The following is a 26175-nucleotide window of genomic DNA, read 5'->3' as shown; positions in this document are numbered from 1 at the left end:
GGTACAGAACTAAATAAAATCCTAAATTATGTTGGCAAAAAGGAGATAAACACACACACATACACACACATACAAACACCATACACACATACACATTATGGTTTAGGAAAGGTACACTTATATAAAAAATATATTGGTCAACCCGTATTACATTTTATATTTTACTATACATAATGTGGTTTTCATAAGAATTAGGAAAAAAGGTGTCCATGTATGTACATAGATTTATAAATTACATATTCCCAGAGAGGAAACGTCAAATTCTGAATAGTAAATAGTCTGGTTTGAACTATTAATCCTAGAATTTGGTAATGTACGCTGTCAATTAACTGAAAAAAACAGTATGAGTTCTAAGATGGTAGGTTCCTGTGATCTAAACTTACTGCTAATATCATTAAGGGGTATGGATTCTTGAACCTAGAAAATTGCATCTTGTCATTGCGAATAGTTGGGTTCTTCCTCTTCAGGAGAATCAGAATAACTTAACATTCATATTTAAAACACAAACAGATAGAAGGAATACTGTCTGGGTTCTTCAGATTTCTGGTTCTGATTCTAGCTAATAGTGAGACCCAGTTATGCTTATTTATATTGAGTTCCAACTGGTAATCTGAATTTCTTATAATTTTTTTTCTTCTTTTAAGCAGATTTTAGTGACTTGCAATCAAAAGAGCCTAACTGAAACAGGCAGCAAGCTTTAATTTGAAATCTGAAAGACTAGAATATGTGAGCAACCCAGTTTTAAAGCAGAACAAGGGTTTTTAAAAAGTACACTGAAGTATTAAACCTCCTAATCAATGCTATTCATGAGCATCCTCTATTTTGTACTACAGAATTTGTGCTAAAATGCATTCAGAGAAAATACATGTCATTCATGTCGAAATAACCATTCTTAATACTATAATTCTTATAACATTAAAAACTGCATGAACTATATTTTTTGTGACAGCAGCTTTCAAACCCATTTTAGGCAACAGAACATTTTAATCTAATGAAATCTCAAGTTCATGTCCAAGGCAAAAAACAGATAAGAGATCTGCTCTGGCTGAAATGTGTACATGCACATTTGGGTGGATCCACATGTGCATGTATGATCCTGCAGGCAGAAAACCAGGTCTGATGCCCAACATTTCCCCCTATCAGAGACTCCCTGAGGACTCACTATGGAATCCCTTAGCCTACATGGAGCAGAGCTTGAAAACCACTGTGTTAGAAAAAGACAGACATTCTTCTATACTTCAATGTCACAACCAAGGCACCAAATTAATCAATCACATGTCTACTTACCTGTGAGCTTTAAACCTTCTTCCATCAACATAAATATCAATATCTGGACAATAATGTTTCACATAAAGCTTCAACAAATCTTCTCCTAATTCAGATGCAGGTTCCAAGTCATAATGATCTTTAAGAGAGAAAAATAAGACTCAAAGGGTTTCTTTAATATTATAAATATCCCCCAAATTTGTTTTCTAATATCAGCAAGAGTTTTCTTACACAATTATCTTAATTTTCCAAAATTGTGGTAAATTCAAGATAAAAAATTTTAAATCATCTACATTTTCTGCTTTGACATATGTATTCCCATTTACACATAAATATCTTTCAATACAGATACACATATAAACATCACAAAATTATGCACCAAAATGAATTTACTTCATGAAAGTCTGATTTTTTTTCCATTTTGATATTCCTTTCCACTATTTAATTCCTTCCTATTCCCTATTTGAATGCTGAACATTCTCCAAAAGTCAATGTGTTAAAAGCTTGGTCCCCAAGGTGGTGCTATTGGAAGTGCTGTAGACCTTTAAGAGGTGGGGCTAAGTGGGAATTCTTTTTTTTTTTTTTTTTTTTTTTTTTATTGTAAACAAATGGGATACATGTTGTTTCTCTGTTTGTACATGGCGTAAAGGCATACCATTTGTATAATCATAAATTTACATAGAGCAATGTTGTTTGATTCATTCTGTTATTTTTTCCCTTCCCCCCACCCCTCCCACCCCTCTTTACCCTCTATACAGTAGTTCCTTCCTCTATACTTGCCCCCCTCCCTAACCCTAACTCTAACCCTTCCCTCCCCCCCATTATGTGTCATCCTCCACTTATCAGTGATATCATTCGTCCTTTGGCTTTTTGAGATCGGCCTATCTCACTTAGCATGATATTCTCCAATTTCATCCATTTGCCTGCAAATGTCATAATTTTATCATTCTTTATGGCTGAGTAATATTCCATTGTATATATATACCACAGTTTCTTTATCCACTCATCAATTGAAGGGCATCTAGGTTGGTTCCACAGTCTGGCTATTGTGAATTGAGCAGCTATGAACATTGATGTGGCTGTATTTCTGTAGTATGCAGATTTTAAGTCCTTTGGGTATAGGCCAAGGAGTGGGATAGCTGGGTCAAATGGTGGTTCCATTCCAAGTTTTCTAAGGAATCTCCACACTGCTTTCCATAGTGGCTGCACTAATTTGCAGCCCCACCAGCAGTGTATGAGTGTACCTTTCTCCCCTAAGTGGAAATTCTTTAAGTCACTGGGCATATGTCTGTGAAGGGGGTTTGTGGAATCCTGGTCTCCTTCTCTTTTGCTTCCTGGCCATAAGGTGAGCAGTTTATTTTGACAGGTACTTCCCACCATTGTCATCTGGTACATCCATCAGCCCAAAGTAATTGATTTGCCTGATATTGAACTCGAACCTTCAAAATTGTTAGCCAAATAAGTCTTTTCTTTTTATAAGTTAATTGTCTCATGTATTTCATTATAATGATGGAAAGCTGACAAAACAACTTACTTTTTGACAATATGGCTAGACTGATATGTAAAGTGATAGAAATTCAACTGAAATCAATGGTTATTATAGAACCTACCATGAGATTAGTACTGAAAACAAGAGTTATAGAAAAATAAGTATAGAATTATAGAAAAATAAGTTATATTAAAATAAGTATTTTTAAAACCTCTTCTTCAAAAGAGTCATCATTTAGGTAGTAGGAAGTGAAATATAAGACATGTATACATAAAAAGAAAAAAAATGCTATACTGTATATCATGGCTCATCATTATATATCATTGTGTGTGCATGAGTGCGTGTGTGTGCGTGCGTGTGTGTGTGTGTGTGTGTGTAAACTACACGGTGCTAAGTTAACATTTGACCTGACACTGTATCTTACATAATAAACTGCAACCTGACTTAGGAGTATATGTTTTTGGTAACAGTCAGAGCTTAACCAAACAGAAGCAGCAAGTCAGGCACAATGACTTATCCCTATAATTCTAACAACTTGGGAGACTAAGGCATCAGGATTCCAAGTTTGAGGTCAGCTGATCAACTTAGTGAGACCCTGTCTTAAAATTTAAAAAAAAAAAAATTTTTTTTAAAGGACTGGAGTGTGGTTCAGTGGTAAAACACCCCTGAGTTCAATTCCCAGAATTAGAAAAGAAAGAGAAAGAAAGGGGTGGGGGGAGGGAAGGAAAGGGAGGTAGGGACGGAGGAAGAGAGAAAAAGCAAGCAGTGAAATGCCATCTAATCACAGGTAATCAACACATGAGACCATGTCCATTAAGGCAAAAGCCTATCTGTAACCCATCAAGCTATTTCTGTATGTTACTTTCATGTTCTGTCTATAAATACTACTGCCCATGTGGTACAGTGGACCCTTCTAAACCTCTTCTGATTCTGAGCTGACTGATTCATGAACTATTTCTTGTTCAAATAAACTCAGATTTACTTTGTCTGAAGTTTTCCTTTAACAATTGTATGTCATACTCTGACAGTCTAGAAACTTTATTTAGTTAGTACATCTGGTAAGGTTCATTCACTCATGATGGATTCCCACTAAATAAATTTTGAGCCTGAAATACATATTACAATGCTAATGTTGGCTCTACCATCAAAAGAGATCCAGAATCCAACTACTACTCAACACCTTCACTCCTGTACTTTAGTCCAAGCCACAGCATCTCTCAACTGCTCTCTTACTTTTGAATCCCACAATCTATTTTTAACAGAACTTCCAAAACTGCATTAAAAATGCAATTCAGATCATAGTTCATCCCAGGATGAAACCCTCAATGGCTCACTCCATTTCTTTTATAATAAAAACCAGTCTTTAACAATGTCTTATAAGGCCCCCATGACATCTAGCTTCCTGTTACTGTAACAAGGACTTAGAGCCTACTTTTGCTGAAAACACTGATTTTTCACTCGGGCCTGCAAGTGTAAAAAATTTGGTATCTCTGCCTCCATTTTGCATCTGTCTCTTTTGCTCTCAGTCAGTTACAATGGACTCCAGAAACAAGAAGTCTGATATAAAAAATTTCAGGATGAGTCAAAACTATCCCCCAGGCAACAATTTTCCTATCTCTGATAAAGTCCCACCTGACCAATCCTGAGGTAATGATCAACCAGACCACTGTTTGACAAGACTTCTTGACCACACATACCTCTGGTCCCCCACTTATCTATATAACTTGGGAACTCAGACAAGGTTGGAAATACTGGTCCCTTTTATCTTCCCAGTGTAGCTATACAGATTAAAGTTTCTTTTCTGCATTTTGTCATTACTTTTACCACTTTGTTTTTGGGGCAAGTGACTGAACCCAATTTGATGGGATTACCAGAGTTGAGCCTCTGGCCTAGGATTCTGGTAACATTCTCTCTCTGACTTCCTTGCCTACTACACTGCTCACTTCCACACTGAATTCTTTTTCATTTCTCCAATATGGAAGGTACATCCTCATCTCAGGATGTTTTGCACTGACATTTCTTCTGCCTTGAACACTCTTCTCATGATATCCAAATGGCTAACCCCCCCATTTCAAATCTTTGTTTATCCATCAATTTAGAGGCTGAACTTGACCATCCTGTCTAAAATTACAATTCTATCACTGCCCATCCTGACCCCCTTTCCTTGTCCTATTATTTTTTTCCTAAAATATGTCAACCTTCTAATTTCTTTACCATGTTTATCATCTACCCTCCCCGTATCCGTATCCTACCTTCTCTAACCACAATGTAGGGTCCCAAAAGGGCTGGAAATCCATCTTAGTCCTGAGGTATCCCTCAGACCTGGGACTGTATATGATACATAGAACATTAATAAATATTTGAATTAATATATTAAATATTACATAAATAAACTTCTGAAGGAAAAATATACAACTCGAACCATAATTAGGCATCAGGAAAAGGGAAATCCAACTCCTTCTATAATTCCTACAGAAAACTTGAAGCACTTAATGGGAGAATGAAGAATTTTCCCTTGATACCAAGGGAAAATACAGAAACTTCAAAACAAAACCAAATTAGTTTGATAAGATTACACTATATAAAGTATCTCAATGCTCATTAATGTACTCAAATACCCTATTGAACTAGAATATGTCAGTGTGTTATAATAAAATATATATCATTTTATAATATTTGGTCTTTGTCCCTGGTTCATAGCACATAACTCCTAAAACCCTTGGAATTTTCTGAGTGATAGCACTGTTTTTTGTCATTCGTGAGATGCTTTTGACCACACCTGAGTTATGCTAATAAAGTGATTTAGGACTGGGCCCCTATTATAAAAACTCTTCAACAATAGATTCAGGGATCTTCTAGGTTACTAAACACACTGATATACTAAGAAAGTAGTACATCTGGAAAGGGTGTGAAAGTTTTCTGCACTGGTCCAAAATACCTTCCCCTACACATGTCTTCCCTATGACTATTCCTGAATCGTATCCTTTATAATAAACTGGTAAACACAAGTAGAGTGTTATCCTGAGTTCTGTAAGATGTTCTAGCAAATTATTGAAACTATAGAGGAAGGAAATGTCATGATACCCTCAGAATTTGTTTACTTTTCCTGGAATACTGTTTTTGCCTGGGTAACTTGTTTTTTCTTTGGGATTCAACCAAGAACTTACCCCCTCCATGAAGCTTTCTTTGAAAGCCCTATTTGTGTTTTCTTAATACATGACCCACCTGATTATATCTCCAACTAGACTGCAGGACAGAAATACTACTTTGTTCACTCTCATAGCCTTAAATTTAGCACTGAATAGATAATTAACAAATGACTAGAATGCCATTGCAGGAACAAATAGCAAGTACAAAGACACAGATGTGGCAAAACACAGTTTGGGGGACATATCAAGTAATTCAGTAAGACTAAAGCTCAAGGGGTATGAAGGGGTGGTGAAGAGAGGTGACAGTAAAGGTTGAGGCAGGAACCAATTTACAAAATCCCCTGACACCATGGAAAGGGATTTGAGATTTAAATTAAGGTTATGAGAGATACTGAATAATTTTAACAAAGGGAATGCCATGCAACTAGACCTGTAATTGGTTCTTTACAACACAAATGGAGAGTGCAACTAGGGACCTGCAGACTGCCTGGAGTTGCAAATACTCAAGAAAAATGCCAAAATCTCAAAATAAAAAAATGGCAGGAAGATAAAGCAAAAGAAGTATTTAAGAATATTTAGGAGATAAATCAATGACATAGCCATAAATTGAATGAAACTAATGTGAAAGTAACAGTATTAAAATGATGATACAATTCACAAGAATAAAGCATTTAAGAAAAGGAAGCCAGGTCTGGTGGCACATACCTTTAATCCCAACTACCCAGGAGGCTGAGGCTAGATGATCACAAGTTCAAGGACACCCTCAAGGAACTTAGTAAGACCCTGTCTCAAATAAAATTTAAATAAGAGGATGGGGATGAAGTTTAGTATGTGAGACCCCTGGGTTCAATCCCCATCACTGTAATGAAAGGAAGGAAGGAAGGACAGGAAAAAGGAAAAGAAAAGGAGACAGAAAAGGTGGGGCATAGTGGCATAAGCCTTAGTTCAGCTACTCAGGAGATGAAGGCAGGGGGATCACAAATTCAAGGGCAGCCTCAGCAACTTAGTAAACCCTGTCACAATATAAAAAACTAAAAAGGCCTGGGAATGTAACTCAGTGGTGAAGAGTCCCTGGGTTCAATTTCAACCACTGAAAATAATAAATTAATTAATCAAAAAAAGGAGCAAGAGGTGATTAAGTCATTATATAATAAATTTGGAATATTTAAGGTATTTTAAAAATAGCTATGTGTAGTGAGTAGTTAGATATAAAGCTCAAGAAAAAACTGGAGAATACTATTTATTTAAGGAGTGGAAAGATGACATTAGTGAAGAATGAGGCATGGTCAAGAAGGAAAATCTTGAGAGCATAATTTCATAAAAGACAGGAAATGTTTTAAGGAGAGCAGCACTGATATGAAAGAATTCAAGGGGACTAAGAAGATGTGGACCAAAAGTGTCTTAAATTGACAACTGGGAGATTATGGGTGAGCATGGGGTTTTTCTTTGGATTGATAGAGAAAACAGTCAAAGAATAGGGTTTGAGGGGTAAATAAGCTCTTTTCACTTACACTTACTCATTTTGCCATCTTAAAGGGCTGCTATGGAGCCACTGGTAGAGTTCTACACTAGAAGCATGAAAAATGTGTACCAAATAGCAGCTTATCAATTGCTCTGTATGGCCTTGGGAAATCATTTATGTTTTGTGGGTATAAGGGTCTTTATTGATAAAATGAGTCTGCAACCACTTACTTAGGTTTATATGAGACCAAATGAGATCAACTAGATACTTCAAAGCCTAGACTCTCTAGTCATTTATTCATAGATATGATGAATGTAATGCAAAAGGAATCTAACCAAGATTAAATTAGTTAAACCAGTTTAGTGGTGGTGGTTGCTGCTGCTACACAAAACATCAGTAATAAGACCCTTTAGTTAACAGGTATTTTCATATATAGTAAATTCTGCTATAACATCTTTACACGACTGATATTTTACGGGGTCAATTTTAATATAACTAAATTTTGAGTGTCCTTAGGTGCAATTTCATATATAAAAAACACTTCAATTGTCAATGCAGAAGATGGTACCCAGATGAATCAAGCCATGTAATAATATACAAAGCATATATGCATACACCTAAAAATCTACCAGATACCTCAGTTCGCTGCATATGTTATGAGCCATACCCATTCATACCTAGTGTTAAATTTTTCCATTTGATTTCAGATAACTGTTGGGAGACAATTTTATATCAATATTTGTGTCTGCACAGTCTGACTTTTCTGAGAAAAGCCCTGGTAAACTTGGCTAAAGATGATCAAGCAGCAATATTCCTTAGAACCTAGAGGTAACATACAGTTCAAGGACTTGGAGCACTGGGGTTGTGGTTTGGTGGTAGAGCACTTGCCTAACATGTGGGAGGCACTGGGTTCTATCCTCAGCACCACATAAAGATAAATAAATAAAATAAAGGTATTGTGTCCATCTACAACTAAAAATGTTAAAAAAAAGAAAAGAAAAAAAAAGAAAAAAAAGGTCTTGGAGACCTGCCTCTCCAGGAAGCCATTTCCTTACATTCCAGGGTACCTTCCCCACTCTCCCCTAAAGAAGATTTGTTTACTTCCAAAGCCAAGATTGGTATCTCCCTTTTCCTCTCCATTTCTCTGTAGAGTATGACTGGCAGATAGGCCAGCAACCTGGAAAGCTTAGTGTTTCCTAATTTTGGTATTCCTTTCCTGTGGTGCAATTCCACTCTACAAGCAGGATAACATCAGGAACTCACTTCATTGTCTCATGGAACTTAACGTCTGAGAACTGGCACTAAAATACTCTGTGTGGTCTATTCTCTGTTCCAGAGACCCCAAGTTTCTTGTCAGTATATTTATACATCTAATTAATATCCTCTTTCTACCAATTCACAATAACTCACAAGCTGATGCTTCCACAAGCAATCTTAAGGTCTTTTTTAAGGTAAATTGTCATACGTATTATAATATTTATGTATTTCTTAACCATTTAATGTGTGTAAAACTAAGCTACCATATTTTTTAGGTTACTATCTTTTTAAAAAGTTTTTGTGTAACAGCAATTTTTGTGTTCCGTGATTTTTTTTAAAAGAAAGTATATATTGTGCTATAATAGAACTGACTCTATAGTCTGTTAAAACTTCTTTATTAGTATAGAACAAAATAAGGACAATGACATATAGAGGCTTCAGTAGTTAAGAGGAAAAGTTATATAAAAGTTATTATATATGGATTTATTCATAATAACCCTATTTCTAATTACTCGGGGAAACTCAGAGTTAGTCACACTAATATATTCCCTTTTCCATGCTTATTTTTAAAAATATATCAATAGAGCAGTTTTTGAAGTATGATTTTCTCTATATCAGATTACAATTATTTTCATGGCTGTACAATGTTATAAAAATCCACCAAAAATACCTCACCATTGGAAATTAAACTGTCATCTCTATTACTGATATCCTCTGAAATTTCATGCTTCTGAAGAGAACAATCAGATGAATTTTTACACTTTTGAAAACTGAAGTCAAGTTTCTTTTGTAGTATCCCACTTTCTGCTATCATTTTCCTACAAATTTCCTCTTCATAGTTTTTTATGTCTCTGTTTGATGAATATACAATCCTAAAAGACAAAATTTTTAAAAATTAGTTAAAAAAAGGGTGAGCCTTAAAAGTAAAAAGCTAGTTTCCCAAATGCTGCTTTCATATATTGCATATGTATATGTGTGTTATACATATAAAATATGCATAAAATAATTATACACATGTATTAAACATAATTTAAAACCCCATTTAGTCTGGACTAACTGGAAAAGTCAATCTAAAACTATAAAAAGTTTGAAAAATAGTCTATAAGATTTTCTTAGTGTTAAATGTAACATACAATGCAAAAAATTAGGTAACTTGGATGAAATGAACAATTCCCAGAGAGATAAAAATTACTAAATCTGACTCAAAAAGAAACAGGATATTGGCGTAGACCTTTTAAAAATAAGGAGAATGAAGTTGTAATCAAAACTTTCACAAAGAAAAAACCAGGGCCATCTAGTTTCATTAGTGAATTCTCCCAAATGTTTAAAGAATTAACACCAACCAATCCTCCACAAAATTTTCCAAAAAAACACGGAAAGAACACTTTCCAACTCATTGTCTGAGGCCAGTATTACTTGAAAAGAGGCAAAGACATTAGAAGGGAAAAAACAAAACAAAACAAAAACATACCTATATTACTTATTGCTAAGAATGAAAAAAAACCCTCAAAAAAAAATAGCAAACTGTATCCAGCAACTTATAAACTGGGATTTATCTCAGGAAGTTGATAGTGGTCAAGCACAGAAAATCAATGTTGTACACCATATCAACAGAATAAAAGACAAACACCACACAGTAATTAGCAGTCATCAATTGAGGTTTACAGCTATAAATTTAAAGTAAGATTAGCTAACATGGTTGTGTGTGTTTTTTTCCAGCCACATTCGACCGTGTGAAAGCAGGAGTGGAGTAGTCAAAAAGTTGGATTAAGATTTGCAGTTTTGACATGTAAATAAAACAAATTCCAAGGGGACAAGGTGTTCAGGCTGCATGTAAAAGGAGTGATACAATGATAACCAAAGGGAATTTAAGCTAAGATAGAAAAGAAATGAGGACATAAGAGAATCAGAATCAGACATGATTAAGATACAGTAATTTGCTGGCACATTGTTGCATGCCTATAATCCCTGTGTCTCAGGAGGCTGAGGCACAAAGATTGTGAGTTCAAAGCCAGCTTCAACAAAAGCAAGGTGCTAAGCAACTCAGTGACAACCTACCTCTAAATAAAATATAAAATAGGGCTGGGGATGAGGTTCAGAGGTTGAGTTCCCCTGAGTTCAATCCCCAGTAACCGCCCTCCACCCCGAAAAGAGAATCAGAGACTAAAAATGTGGCAAGATTAATGTGGCAGATCCGCTGGAATGGTCTGGATATGGTTTGCCCCCACCAAAACTCATGCTGAAATTTGATTCCCAATATGGCAGTGTTGGAGGTAACACTGCCTTTGGAGGTAACTAGGTTATAGAGGCACTAGCCTCATCAACAGATTATGTCTTTCCTCAGAGACTGGATTCTTATATGTGGGTTATTACAAAGCAAGCCTGGCACTCCCTTTGGTCTGTCTCATACATGTGCCTCTCCTTGCCTGCAGTCGTTTCTCTTCCACTTCCCACCACAAGGCTCTCACTAGAGGTCAAGCAGATGCCAGCACCACGCTCTTGGATTTTCAAAACTATAAGCCAAATAAACCTCTTTTCTTTAAAGATTTCCCAGTCTCAGGTATTCTGTAAGAGCAACAGAAAAATGCACTAAAATAATAAATTATTATAGCTGGAGTCCTAAAGGAAGTAGGCTAGAAAGGTAGGAGGTAAAAATTAGAGTGAGATGCTTAGAACAGAGATTATGGAGTCAGTTATTGGTAATAACATGAGTTACAATTTGCCTGGTAGTGCATAGTTGAGGTATATGAATTCAGTTTGACATGACTGTAGCTATCCTGAGTCATAATCATCTTGACTGCCCCAGAATAACCCTAGTCAGTTTTTCCTGTATATTTTCCCAGCAACTACAAATAGACAAAACTATTTGAGTGGACCCTGGTTCCAAAGATGTGCCTAATTCTTTGATATTATCTTAAGATAAATCAGGTACATTCCAGCTAGAATGAAGTCACTTTTGTTCTAACCTAACTTCTCTTTCTGACTCAAACTGCAGGGTTCCAACTGGTCTTGCTATTGCCCTTGACCACGCTTCTATAGCTAAGTTCCTCAATAAACTGCACTCTGTGTGCTTCTAAATCTGTTTGCCTCTCTCTTTGGTCTCATGACACCTTGGAGCTGGTCCTCACACACTAATACTTAGTTGTTGTGGGAAATGAGGTAAGGTGGAAAACAAGATAACTGTAAGATAGCAATTAAAAGGACTGAGAGGCAAAATTAGTGGAAACATCATCTATACAGCAACTGGAATTACCAAAAATTGTGTAACTACAGAAACTGACAAAAGTCAGTACCCAAAAACTTTGAGGAAAGAGGAGTACTGACCTGGAGGTCTATGGATGATGATCTAATGGTATATAGACTAGTAAAATGAGATTCAAAGACATGGGGCTTAGGAAAAAGCAGGGAAAATGGTCTGAAGGCAGTAATGACATTGATAAGTGGTTTAAACTGTACCAGGGATTTTGGATTTGTTCAGATATAGTGAGGCAGACAGATCAGGAAATTATTGCTATTGAAAAGATAATCTGTCATTTACAATTCCCAAAATGAGGGGGGTGTACCGTGCTATGCAGGGCCATGTGGGGAAGTAACAGATTTGGTACGGGGCAGAAGGAACAGTAAAAAACATGGACAAGGGCTTTTGTTTTTCCCCCAGTACTGGCTATCAAACTCAGGCCCTCATGCATGCTAGGCAAGTGATCTACATCTGAACCACATCCCCAGCTCAGGACAAAGCCATTATTGTGGTTTTTGTGGGAAGGAATGAGCAAGGTGAGGTGAGCAACTGAACAGTATTTGGATTAAATTATTTAATAATATTGTTAAGCTCCTGGCTATAAGGTGTCTGGTACTGACCCTGGGATGATTAGGGTAGATGAATATTGTCTCCTGGAGCATAAGAACTAGATGGAGGAAGGTGTATGGGTGGGTATATGGACTCATGATTAGTTTATTTGCATATAAAAGATATATTCATAGGCAAGTCATTTATTATCTCTAGGAATGAGCTAACTCTGGGAAGGGAATTCTCTTCCCAGTTAGTTTATAAGACTCCAAATACCAAGGCATCAAAAATACATGGCTGGAAACAGAGTTGGGAGGATCATTTGAGCCCAGGAGTTTGTGGCCAGTCTGAGCAACATACTGAGGACCTGTCTCAAAAATAAACAAACAAACAAAAAATAAAATAAAATACACGGGTGGAGATGTAACTCAGTGGCAGAGTGCATGCTTAACAGGCACAATACGATTGGTTCAATTCCCAGCACCAAAAGAAAAAAAATACAGAAATTATAGTTAATACAAGAAAGACATATATCCCATCCATTTCCAGCCTGAATAATAAAAGGAATGTAACAGAGAAAATAGGAACCACATAAGAAGGTTGTTCTGTGCTGTTTTATGTATTTATCTGATACTTTATTACAACATCTCCCAGTTATTAATGTTAAACTGAAAATTCAAAGTCCTCCCTCATCTTTCCCTCTCTTACATACAGACACTCACAATAACAATGGTAAGTCTTCTGGGGAAATTGAAGAGTTTTATGATCTTTACTTGAATTCTAATCATGAGGTCATAAAGTAAGCACTATTTTCCACTGACACTTGAGCCATATCTGAAGTCACTGCATATATAACAACTTTTCAAAAACTATATTTCATACTTTAATTCAAGTACACATGAAAGGACTTATGGTAGAATAAGTAGCAACATAAAAGAATATTTCAACATCTTTATTGATTCAAGAGAAAGGATGTGAACTGAAGAAACTTACAAAGGACTGAATTTCATATAGCAAAAATTCAAAAATCTATTTTATCAGTTTTTACTAAAAGAAATTTAATGTTTTCCATTAAAATACTCTCCTTATGCATTACTTTAATATAGCCAAATTTCAATGGAATCCGCTAACACAGAGTACATCACAAGTACTTCCTAAGTACAAGATACTAGATATCATTTGGATGCACACATCAATGAGACAATTTACTCTCAAAGAGCTTACATAACTACAGACATACATGACTAGCCTTATATAAAATAGAATAGAATTAACTGCTTAAAATCCAGCATTGTGAAATGCTGAAGTACAAAGCCAGCTACTCCAACTTTCTTGTTTTAAATGAGAAGACTGAGGCTGAAAGAAATCAAACAAGCTCTTCTTCCTCTTCTTCATCTTCTTTTTCTCCTCTTCCTCCTTCTCCTCCTTCTTCTTCTCTTCCTCCACCCCTCTCCTTTCTGGTGCTATGTCCTGAGCTGCTTTCCTCCTCCATGCCCTTCCACCATGATGTTCTGCCTCACCCTGGGCCCAGAGTTATGGAGTCGGCAAACTGAAGCTCTGAAGCCATGAGTCCCAAATAACCTTTTCCTCCTCTAACTGCTTGTCAGATCTTTGGTCACAGCAATGAAAAAGCTGGCTCAAACACCAACTATAGACTGAACCTCTAAAACAGTGAGTCCCAAATAAATCCTTCTTACCAGTTTAAAAAAAAAAAAAAAAAAGAAGAAAGAAATCAAACAAGATAATGCATAACCAGAAGGAGGCAGATACCTATTTTGCTACCAAGTTCAAGGCTGACTTCACTCTCCTGTACTAACTCTAATTTAACCTTTTCCCCCAACACTTTAAATTTTTTTTCAGTTGTAAATGGAGACAAAATCTGTTTTTTAATATATTTATTTTTATGTGGTGCTGAGGACCCAGTGCCTCATATATGTGAGGCAAGTGCTCTACCACTGAGCCCCAACCCCCACCACTTTTTTTAATTTGCTTTTTAGTTGTCAATGGACCTTTACTTAATTTATTTATTTATATGTGGTGCTGAGAATCAAATCCAGTGCCTCACACATGCTAGGCAAGCACTCTACCACTAAGCTACAATTCCAGTACCCGCAATCACTTTTAGTGTAATAAAGGATAACACTGATTTAATATCTCTTTCCCTAACATATAAAAATTTAAACTCTCTCCAGGATCTTCACTGATTGATTGATTTGATTTTTGTAAAGATTTAACCCAGGGGTATTCTACCTCTGAACTATATCCCCAACCCTTTATTTATCTTTTATCTTTTAGTCTTTTGTGGGGATTGAACCAAGGGTCTTGTGCTTGTGAGGCAAGTACTCTACCAACTGAGCTACATCCCCAGCCCCCTAGACCTTTATTTTTATTGTGAGACAGGATCATGCTAAATTGCTGAGGCTGACTTTGAACTTAGGATCCTCCTGCCTCAGAGTGCTAAGTAGTTGGGATTACAGGAATGCACCACTGCTCCTGGCTCAGGATCCTCTTTTAAACATGCACTTAATAGCTATGGAAATGTATAATTTCATAGTGCTAGTAATATAAACATTTATTAAAATTTGTACAGTGTGCAAGGTAGGGTGGCATATACCTGTAATCCTAGCAACTTAGGAGGTGGAAGCAAGTTCAAGGCCAGCCTGGGCAAATTAGCAAGATCCTATTCTCAAAAAAAAAAAAAAAAAAAAAATAGTGCTGGAGATATAGCTCAGTGGTAAAGTGCCCCTGTATTCAGTTCCCAGTACCACCAAAAAAGAAAAAAAATTGTTCAGTGCTTACTATATGTCAGGCTACTGTGTTAAGTGCTTTACAACCATTTCATTTAAATCTCACAATAACTCTATGAGGTAGGAATTATTGTTATTACGGCCATTTTTTTAGATGAGAAAAGTAATGGTAAATGATTAATACAAGTTTACACACTTAAAAATGGTAAGCCTGGCTTGACTACAAAGCCTGTTTTTATAAGAACTCCATTGTACCATCTACTACGGAAAAAAAGGTATACATTTTAAAATTGATATTTGGAACTATCAATAAAAGGCCTGTGATCTATACTGAAAAATAATAATTCTCTAAATGGCACTAAAAATAGCTGTTTAAATTATAGTATATTATGCTGTACTAAGAAACAGGGAAAGTCAAGGCAATTTTCCATTTTGCTTATAGCAGCTTCACATAACTCAAATAAAGAAAGAAAAACAGATGACTCTAGAAATAGGCAGAACATAAAATAAAGAATAACTGGCCAAATCACACAAATATAGTTAAAATTTCTTGATCCAAAGACAATTTTCTAAAGTCAATGTGATTTTGATTATAGGCAAAAGGCATATCAGAAAATATGATGCAGGATATAAAAACCCAAAAAATCCAACTTTGATTTCTCATAAAAGCAAAAACTGACCATTGATACTGGCATAATACAGACATACAGACCAATGGAATAGAAATGAAATTAACCCTATATTTATGAGTGTATCAGTCAGCTCAAGTTGTCATAACAAAATACCATAAAGTAGGTGGCTTAAATAATAGAAATTTATTTCACATAATTTTGGTGGCCAGAAGTCTAATCTGAGTGCCAGCATGGTTGGGTTCTGGGGCAGGCCCTCTTTCTGGATTCAAAACACTGCTATTTCACTGTGTCTTCACAGGGTGGTAATAGTAGGACAGCACAGGCTCTCTGATCTCTCTTCTTATAAAGGCACTAATTCTTTTGAGGACCCTACCTTCATGAAATCACCTAAACTTAATTACCTCCCAAAGGCCTCACCTTCAACTACCATCATACATTCGGGCTTCAACATAAAAGTCTGGAGGAAGAGAATTCAGTTCAGAGGAATGGGTAACTGGTTTTCAACAAGGGTGTCCAAATGCTCCAGTGGGAAAAGAAGTTACTTCAAAAAATGGTGCTGAAATGATTGGATATCCACATATAAAAGAATAAAGTTGGAAACCCTTACATCACACACAAAAATTAACTCAAAATGGATCTTAGATCATGTAAGAGCCAAAAACACAAAAGCATAAAATCCTTAGAAAAAACTATAAATAAATCTTTGTAGTAGGCATAGTGGCAAGTCCTGTAATCCCAGCTACTCCAAAGGCTGGCAGGAGGATTACAAATTCAAGGTCAGTCTCAGCAACTTAACAAGACCCTGTCTCAAAATAATAAAAAAAAAAAAAAATGAGAAATGAGGCTTAGTGGTAAAATGTACCTGAATTCAATGCATAGTACCAAAAACAGAAAAAAAAAAAAAAAGTAAACTCTCACGTCACAAATGGGACCATCAAGAAAGTGAAAAGTCAACCTACAAAAAAAAAGAAAATGTTTGCAAATCATATATCTGGTAAGAGTCTAGTACTCCAGAATATATAAGGAATTCTTAAAATTCAGTAAAATGATGACAAATAACCCAATTAAAAAATGGCAAAGAACATGAACAGTTCCTAAAAGAAGATATTAAAATGGCAAATATGCGCATGAAATATGCTCAACATCAGGGAAACACAAATGGAGACCACATGTGATACCAGTTCATATTTACTAGGATAGCCATAATAAAAGACAGAAGGTATTGCTGAGAATATGGAGAAACTGTAACTCTCATCTACTGACAGTGGGAATGTAAAATGGTATAGCTATTTTAGAAAAGTCTGGTAGTTCCTCAATAGATTAAACATAGACTTACCATATGACGTAACAATTTCACTCCTAGGTATTTATCCACAAGCAATGAAAACATAGATTCACACAAAAATTTATACATAAAGGGTCACAGCAGCATTATTCATAATAGTCCAAAAATAGAAAAACCTTGAATGGTCATCAACTGATGAATGGATAAATAAAATGTGATATATAACTAAATATTATTCACTGATAAAAAGAAATGAAGTACAGAATGGGGATTAAGTTAAATTAGTTTCTCTCATTATTTAGCTGATGACAATTTTCTAAGTTCATCAAACACATGAATTCCCCCAATACTATAAAGTTCAACTGATGATCTATTTTCAAAAAATTTTGACCACATACAAGCTACTATGGTCTTAATGCTTATGTTCCCCCAAATTCTATGTTGAAACTTAATTCAATGTGGTAGTATTAAAAGGTGGGACATTTGAAAGGTCATTAGGTCATGAGGGCTCCAACCTATGAATAGTATTAGTGCCCTTCAAAGAGAGACCTGAGGGAGTTTGTCCATAACAACTGGCATGTGAAGGGACATAGAAGGTGCCATCTACATGAAACCAGCCTTCATCAAACACAACATCTGTTGACACCTTTATCTAGAACTTCCCAGAATACAGAACTATAGTGATAAATTTCTGTGGTTTATAAATTACCAGATCTAACTAAGATACTTTCTTTCAGCAGTTCAAATGGACTAAAACATAAGCCATGAGAATAAAGTCAGTTATAATCTAAATATATTTTATAAACAATTTATTTAAAGTTTTAAATACCAATAATTTATAAGAAATCAGTATGGGGCAATGGTTCTCAATAGCCACACACCTCCAACTCCCAGAGGACATTTGGGAATGTCTAAAGACATTTCAGTTGTCACAACTAATATAAATTTCACAGCCCTGCCCCTACAACAAAAAAGTATCTAAGCCAAAATGTCAATAGCGTCGCCCTAGCATAAAATAATTCATTCAAATTACCTGAGAGCATACCATTTCTTTCTCCTCTCCTAGGATCAGTCTCTTCGGTGTGTGTGTTCTAGAGATTGAACCTAGGGCTTCATGAATGCTAAGCATACACTCTACCACTGGGCAACACCTGTAGGTCAGGATCAGTCTAAAGTTTGTACTTAGCTTCTACTAATACTAAGTCTATGATATTAACAGACTCTACTAATACTAATTACTAAGGTAATTTATAATTTAAATTAATGGATTTTCCTGATCAGGTTATTAAGATATGAAAGTGAATGAAATGAAAACATATACACTCTACACATGCTTTAAAAATACTCAATTATTTATTAGAATTAAATGTAATAGGAAAAAAGAGCACTTACTGTAAAAATGTTCTAAATTCTAAAGCTTCAACATTCTCCACAGGAACAGGCTCGTGATTTGTTATACTGTCTGATGTCTGTCCAACAGTATGGAAATAGAAGTCAGGAACCCTCCCTAAAAGGACAGCTTTGTGTGCTTTGAACAAAGTATAATCTGTAGAGAAAGTAACATCTGTATGGATTTCTTCCCTTAAAAGCCTATAAGGAATAAAATGGAATCACAGTTTAGTTAGTGATGCTAAGAAATATAAATTTTTTATGAAACAGGTTTAAAATAATAATTTTTAAATGTACAGGCAACAAAATGTTAATAGTAAAAATGGGTTTGTTCTGACTTCATTTCAAAGAACATTACTTAATATTGGCTTAGAATCTAATTTTAAAAAAATTTATAGTGAAAACAAAGGTAATTTCACTAAAAAAAGACTACTTTTCAAAATATATTTTATTAATTCCTTCTAATAATAAAATTTATTTTCTACTTATGTTGATTTTCCTTTATAGTGACCCTTCTTTAGATTTTTTTTGAAACACAGAACACAAAGTTAACATAGTTGCTGACTATTAAAAAGAATAAACTTTTAAAAAATCTTACTAAAATTGAAGCAAAAAGAGTCAATGGTCAATAACACCAACAAACCAAATCTAACAATAGACAATTCAGGTTAGAAACTGGTACACTTTGTTCTGACTGTTAATTGCCAAGTCTGATACGCAGGCTTGGATGTCAAGAATGTGACATTTAGGTCCTTTTCCATCTACCCAAGTAGAATTAATCATAATCTAATCTAGTATTAAAATGATGAACTCAAGGAGTAAACCCATTCAAATCCCTTTACTAGTATATAGACATAGTTATGGTAAAGCACATTGATTTCATGCATACAGAAAGTAATGGAAGAACAGAAATAAAAAACTGAAACTTTCATAATATTTTGTCTCTTTGCAGTAACTATATATTTTTACACTCATATGAAACAATACTTGACATCACTATAGCAATATCATTGTCATGGTATGTATTCTCAGAAGACTTCCGTATTGCAAGATATAATTGGCAATCGCACCAGTACACTATAGGATGTACAAGTAATGGGTAAAGATGGCCATTACTGTGAAATCTTGGAAAGTTGCCAATGACACTCATACTCCCCAAAGACCAAGCAAATGGCTTCTTCCTCTAATCCCATTACATTCAGTACATACCTCTATTACAGCACTTCTTTCATTGCATCATTATTTTTATCAGTGTTTCTCCCTACTAGACAATGAACTCCTCAAGGGCAAAAACTGTGTGTCTTCAGTATACAGCAAGAGTTCAATATCTGATGTTAAATGATCCCATTTTACCCTTAACAAACGTTTCAGAGCACAAAAGCTTTCAAAACCTTGAAAACAATGAGCAGACATGCATCTGATCAATACTTTCATCATATTCTTTTTCTAAGTTATACAAGTGTGTTGTCCTCTCAAACTCAAATTGTACACTCAATTTGTTCCTTTCTCCCATCCATTTTCCCCCTACCCCGACTCCTCTTCATGTGAATGAGGAAGTATTGTAGGTGGTAGCCAAACAAATATCACTAGGGAATCTCCTGTTCATAACAGATGCTCCTGAGTATTTGCTAAATGAAAGAAAAACATTATGTGTGTAAAAAATTATTACTGTGGAAATACGGTGCTTTTTATTTTATAAAACCACATACATATATTGTGAGTATATCCTGTAACTATTAGTAACAAAATCTGACTCAGATTGGCTTGAACATAAGAGGGGTTACTGACTTAACTAACAGTAAAGTCTAGAGGGCGGGCAAATTGGAGCAAAAGCTCAATGTTGTCAAGCCCCAGCTTCTTTACACCTTATTTTTTTTTGGCCAACTACTGTATTAACCTGTCTTGGTTGACTTTATACTACTATAACAGAACACCAAAGATGGGATAATTTATAATGAGCAGACATTTAATAGATCACAGTTCTAGAGGATGGTAAGTCCAATATCAAGCTGCCAACACCTGACAAGGGCTTCTCTTACTCATTAATACATGGTGGAAGGCAAGAGGGCAGGAAAGGTTAAGAGGAGGGAAAATTCTTTTATAAGGGTATGAGTCTCACCTATGAGGATGGTACCCTCATGGCCTTTATTGCTACTTAAAGGTCCCACCTCTCAATATTTCTAGAATGGCAGTTAAATTTCAACTCCAATTCTGAAAGTGACAAATAGTCAAATCATAGAATTATCTAACTAAAGAATTTTAGACTGCATTTTTAAAAATCCCATTTATCACTAAACATTTATTAAGCAGGTACTATGTACTAAGCACTAGTAACATATAGATGACTAAATCATAATACCTGCCCTCAAGGAATTTATAGTACAGTAGGGAAATCGGTCCTGAAATGATTAAGAGTGTGATACATTCAACAGCACAAAAAAGTACTTTGTTTTTCAAATACAGACATAAGAAAAGACCTCATAGAGGAGCAAGGGAAAGTGGGAGGGAGTTCCTAGGCTCCACATTCTTTACAAAGGTAAGTGTGAGCATGGAATTATAACATGGTCTGCATAGAGTACTAAGAAGGTTAAAAGTGGCAGATGAAGCTGAGGGACAAGGATGAATAAGAAAGGCAAAGATTTAACCATATTCTGCAGTTGAAGGGGAGTCACCAAATAGTTTGAAACATGGGCAAGTTTATTTTTCAAAATATCACCTGTTAGCCAGGCATGGTGGCACACACCTGTAATTCCAGCAACTCAGGAGGCTGAAGCAGAAGGATTGCAAATTTATGGCCAAATCTCAGCAACTTAATAAGACACTATCTCAAAATAAAAAATAAAAAGCACTGGAGATGTAGCTCTGTGGTAGAGCACACTGGGCTAAATTCCCATTATTGCCCCCCAACAAATCCCCTGTTAGTTGTGTAATGGAGGAGTTAGAGGAAAATGAGAATGAAGATGAGACAACTATTAAACAGCAGGAGGATGACATGAAGGGTTGGAGCCAGAAGAGTTCAATGATAAGAAAGAGGGGTTGGAATTAAAATATATTTAGGTAATAAAATTGGCAGGAGTTGGCAACTGAATCTGGAAGGCTAAATGAAGGGAATAACCCTTGGCTTGGGTAACTGGGTTCTAGTGATGCCAGCAACCTTTAATATGTATTTGCTAATTCTAGCTTAACTCCAGATGTATTTCCAATTGTCTCTGAATAGAGAGCTTCCTGAGCATTCATTATATACCTCCCTTTCAAATGTCCTAAGATTTGGGGCCATCTTCCAGTCTTCCCTTCCCTAGTTCCCCAACATGTATTCAGTCACCAACTCCATTAATTGTTTATCTCTTGACTACTGTTAAAATCTCACTAGTCAGTTTCCAATTTCTTTTCTCAAATTCAAAACAAATATTTTAATTCCTATTTTTAAAACACCACTTCCTCTAGAATACATTCCAAACATTTCCCTGGAAGAAAAAAGCCTCTGTCCAGTGACTCTAGAAGCTAAGGCAGGAGACCTCACAAGTTTGAGGTCACCCTAGGCAACTTAACAAGACTCTGTCTCAAAATAAAAAATAAAAAGAGCTGGGGATGTAGTTCAGTGATAGAGTACCCCTGGGTTCAATCCCAGTACCACAAAAGAGAGAAAGAAGGCCTCTGTTATGAAGTCTTAGTGTATCCATTTGCCTTTCTGTGTTGTCACTTTTTCTGCCATATTCACCATCTTCTGGCAAATAAAGAGACAAACTCATTAACTATATATGTCCTGGTTTGGACCACAAGTCCTTATCCCCTAATCATATTTGAATAGATGAAGGACTGAGCCAAAGGTAGCCTTCAGCAAGTGTGGTAGTCAAGTAAAACAATGCCAGCAGAGATAAAGCAACTGATGGAACCAGTTGATGGCATGTAAGAGCATTCCAAAGCAAATCAATGCTACATTAAGAAAAAGAAATGGTAAAGAGAAGCAAAAATGATGAAACAAAATTACTGAAGATCAGTTTCTACAGCTACTATAGAGAAGGCAGACTCTCTGGGTTTATGTTATGACTCATATTCTGGCCATGTGACCCTGGGGCAAGTCACTTTAAGGACTCTGGAGCCAGACTGCCAAGGTTCTTATTCTGACTCTTCTTATCTAAGCTTATACAATGTGTCTCTAATCTTTTAAATGAAGATGATAACAGGATTCATGAGAAAAGTAAATAAAACATTGTACATAAGCCCAGTATCTAGTAAGTAGTAGAATGGTAATACATGTTAGCTTTTTCTTACAGATGACTTCCCAAATAATGGTCCATTTATTGATAAGGTCTTATATGATTATTGTCATAACCCAAGCAACTTTCCTGTTCTGCATCAGATCCATATTTTTAACTGCTGAAACTACTTGCTGCTTTTCCTCACTCTTCCACATTATCTCATTGACTCAGGTAACCTCGAATCTAATATAACTTGCTTTCCCAAAATAAATCAAATTCTTTCAAATCTCTGCCTATGTAAAAGACATTTTCCCATGTTTAAACACCCTCTATTTCTTCCTTCCTGATCTTTATTTCATCAATTCTTAATTCCCAAGAACTCACTCAAATGTCACCCTTAAAGTCTTCCCCAACACCTCCACCACCACTTTTAATTGGTCATTCTCTCTCCTCACTAAAGTGTAAGCACAATCACCAAAGCAATGTCTTAATCTTCGATTCCTTAGGACCTGGTACAGGACTATATACATGGTTGGAGCTACAGGTTTCATTAATATTTGTAGAATAAATCAGTGATATTGCTATGCTTGGGGGAAGATTAATTTAGCTTAGCATGTAAGATGGTTGGGTGAGCATACCAAGTTTTTCACTGTTGTTAAAAAAATACTGTTACACATATTTTTCTTTGCTTATAATAGGAACTTAAGAGTTCAGACTCTTATTCTCAATTGCTATTAGGAAGAAGACAAACTGTCCATCAACTATACTTTTAACCTCATTTCTTTTATATATATAATTTAGATGTGCAGCTTTCTTAAATTCATGCCACTTTAAAGCTCACAAAACAGCTAGACAAATCAAGTCACTGAAACGAGGGAGCATCTCATCCTAGTCATCACCCTAGAAAGAGAACAGCTTCGTTCTTATTTTTTCTTCTTTTATATCAGTCCCCCACTGGTAGACACCAAAGTAGTATCCCTGGTAGATAGGCCAAAATTAAAGGGAAATTTTAAAAATAAAATTCTAATTCTTGCTATAGGGAGTCTTTAGTGTGGGTGAATTTCTGACAGAAAGCACTTTTTAAATGAAGAATGCTGCACAACTGCTACTTATTATTAGTAATTCTGTGTACTCTGGTCCTCAAAGTCTGGCTGTGACCAACAGCCTGAGCATCACCTGGGACCTTGTCAGAAATATAAAATCTTGGGGCCCCAGTCCCAGTCTAAATGAATCAGAACTATGGGCTGGGACCCAGTACACCTGTGTTTTAACGAGCCCTCCAGGTGATTCTGATGCTCATGAAAGTTCAAGGAATAATGTTTTAAAGGTAATAGAGATAAGGTAAGTAATTTTTCTAAGTTAATTGTCTTTGTAAAGAGAGATGTTTTGGGCTGGGGTTATGACTCAGTGGTAGAGTGCTTGCCTAGCACTTGTGAGGCACTGGGTTCAATCCTCAGCCTCACATAAAAGTAAATAAATAGGAAAAAAGGTATTATGTCCATCTATGACTAAAAAATATTTAAGGAAAGAGAGAGAGAGAGATAACTTTAACTGGGTTCCTTACAGACTAAGATATTTACACGCCTACAAAGGGTTAAACTTCAGGACAACCCTCCATTTGCTTGGGTCCGGGTGGGAGAAGGGAGTTGCTAGGAACCATAGAGTGCTCTAGGTGGAGAGGGGAAGGCAGGTTGCAATCAGGAAGTATTTCTATATAAGCAGTCCTAGTAAACCGTTTAAAGAGCGCACCTTCAGAGCTCATAAAAAAAAAGGGGGGGGGGGAATCCAAGGTTTTAGTAATTTGTTCTATCTTTCCTCAATACAAATATGCCTAATTTCATCTACTTTAATTAAAAAAGAAAAAAAAGTGTATGTCTCCAGACCGGGATTCACCCCGATCTCAGCGATTTGTCTTCAAAGCAATAGGGCCTGCCCCTGTTAGAATATTTTAGCATAAACGGGTGCTGAAATAACCGTAATCTTGTTTTCCCTTTGCAGTGTTAAGTGGTCTGAAATGCTCGAGACTGGTTATCTGGGTGTCGGAGTTGTGGAGAGACTGGCGAACATCCTGCAGTTGCCTGAGGCGCGGGGAACCAGGTGGGAAGGGATGGGGAGGCAGAGCTGGAGAAAGCCACCGCTTCGGGGGCGGAGGTGGGCGCTGAAGTAACTGGTGCAGCCAGAGTTCCCGCCTCCTCCTACCTGAGCATATCCTGGCTGAGCTGCTCCGACACCATCGCCTTCAGCCGGCGCCATTCACAGAGCCCCTTCCTTTGCAACCCTTTACTGCAAACTCCGGGAGACCCCAGAAGTACCAGGGGGACCGCGTCGCCCTCCTCACAACGGGCCATACCCCACTGAGGCGCCGCGGCAGACTCGGTACAGGGCCTCAGTCGCCCCGCCCAGGAGGAAGAAGGAGGCGTTTCCGACAGAACACGCCGCGGGACCCGAGTCCGCCCCCCAGGAGAAAGGTCGACGCCCCTCTTGTGTTTGCCCGCGGTCTCTTACAGTCGGGCCGCCCTCGGGGCGATTTCGCAGGCCCCGGGCGGCGGCGGCACGTGACCCTGGTGGGCGTGCGCAGGCGCACTCGCTCTGTTTACCTCTGCCTGCGCGCACCCCGCCCTGCTGCTCGCGACCCGGCGGTCTCGCCGGACCGAGTGGGGTCACCTGTCCGTCCCTCGTCTTTGCTTTCCGGTCAGTGTCAACCATTCCTTCTAATAAACATGTTATTTAGGATTGAATTCAAATCAGTATGACCAGCCTTGGAAAGCGGTATCTTCCTGGCCTGTGTGCGCTTTTTTCCCCACGAAAAACTGGTTCCTAAGACCTTTCCAGCCGCGAGGCTCACCCCCTCTCGCTTACCGGCTTCTCAACCCTGAAGAATAAATACTTTTGGCAAGCAATATTGGTGTAGAGGAAGAAATTGGTAAACTCTGCCTCAAAACTATCCTAAGTCCAATACGAAAGGTATTTACAGGGTCTTCTGATCCAAGGAGTGATTCGTGTAACTGCTCTTGGATTTGAGCTGAGAAAAGTCGAATTTTGTTACACGACTTTGCGTGTGAAGCCCTAAATTTTATGATCAGGAAGGTGGAAAAAAGTAAGTTGGGAGGAACAGAGGCTTTCATTGAGCAGAGAATTGGGTGGAGGAGTTATAGAATTTTGAAGAAACTACGTGGAGTATCATTTAAAAGTTTCGGTACTTTCTATTTGATCACTTCCTCCAAAAGAAGAAAGCTCAATAGTTGTGCTTTATTGACAGCCTCTGCACACGGTAGAGAATAACAATTGCTTAGAAAATATATGGACTTTGTAACATGAGATTGACCCAGAGGTAGCCATTTGTCCAGATTCCCCTTTCAGATATTCAGAAACCTGACGTTTTAATTTGAATGCTTATTTTATGATGAGCACATTCTTCTTGCTTTATTTTATATTAACTCAGGGCTCATGTTAACCATCTGTATGGATACTTCCCTGAGCCCCAATTTACAGCTGAGGAAACTGAGGATAGAT

At 36.8% G+C, this 26175-nt stretch overlaps 1 protein-coding gene across 6 annotated transcripts in view; it reads right to left on the bottom strand.

Moving 5' to 3' along the window:
- BTBD8 (BTB domain containing 8) overlaps positions 1-26139 on the bottom strand; it is a 101244-nt gene extending 75105 nt beyond the window's left edge. Inside the window, exons 1-4 of one of the 6 annotated variants that reach the window (XM_079144034.1) lie at positions 24862-26139; positions 18467-18664; positions 9299-9495; positions 1288-1405 (exon numbers count right to left, since the gene is read on the bottom strand). In XM_079144034.1, the coding sequence (XP_079000160.1) occupies positions 1288-1405; positions 9299-9495; positions 18467-18664; positions 24862-25010 (662 nt within the window). In that variant the 5' untranslated portion in view covers positions 25011-26139. The remainder of the gene's footprint in view (positions 1-1287; positions 1406-9298; positions 9496-18466; positions 18665-24861) is intronic. The other 5 variants (XM_079144036.1, XM_079144033.1, XM_079144035.1 and 2 more) reach the window with 5 other exon arrangements.
- Positions 26140-26175: the final 36 nt, after the last annotated feature.

Source organism: Sciurus vulgaris (assembly GCF_902686455.1).
Source record: "Sciurus vulgaris genome assembly, chromosome: 1".
Taxonomy (NCBI): Eukaryota; Metazoa; Chordata; class Mammalia; order Rodentia; family Sciuridae; genus Sciurus; species Sciurus vulgaris.
The sequence above is the reverse complement of the archived record's forward strand: the minus strand, read 5'-3'. Positions and strand labels throughout refer to the sequence as shown.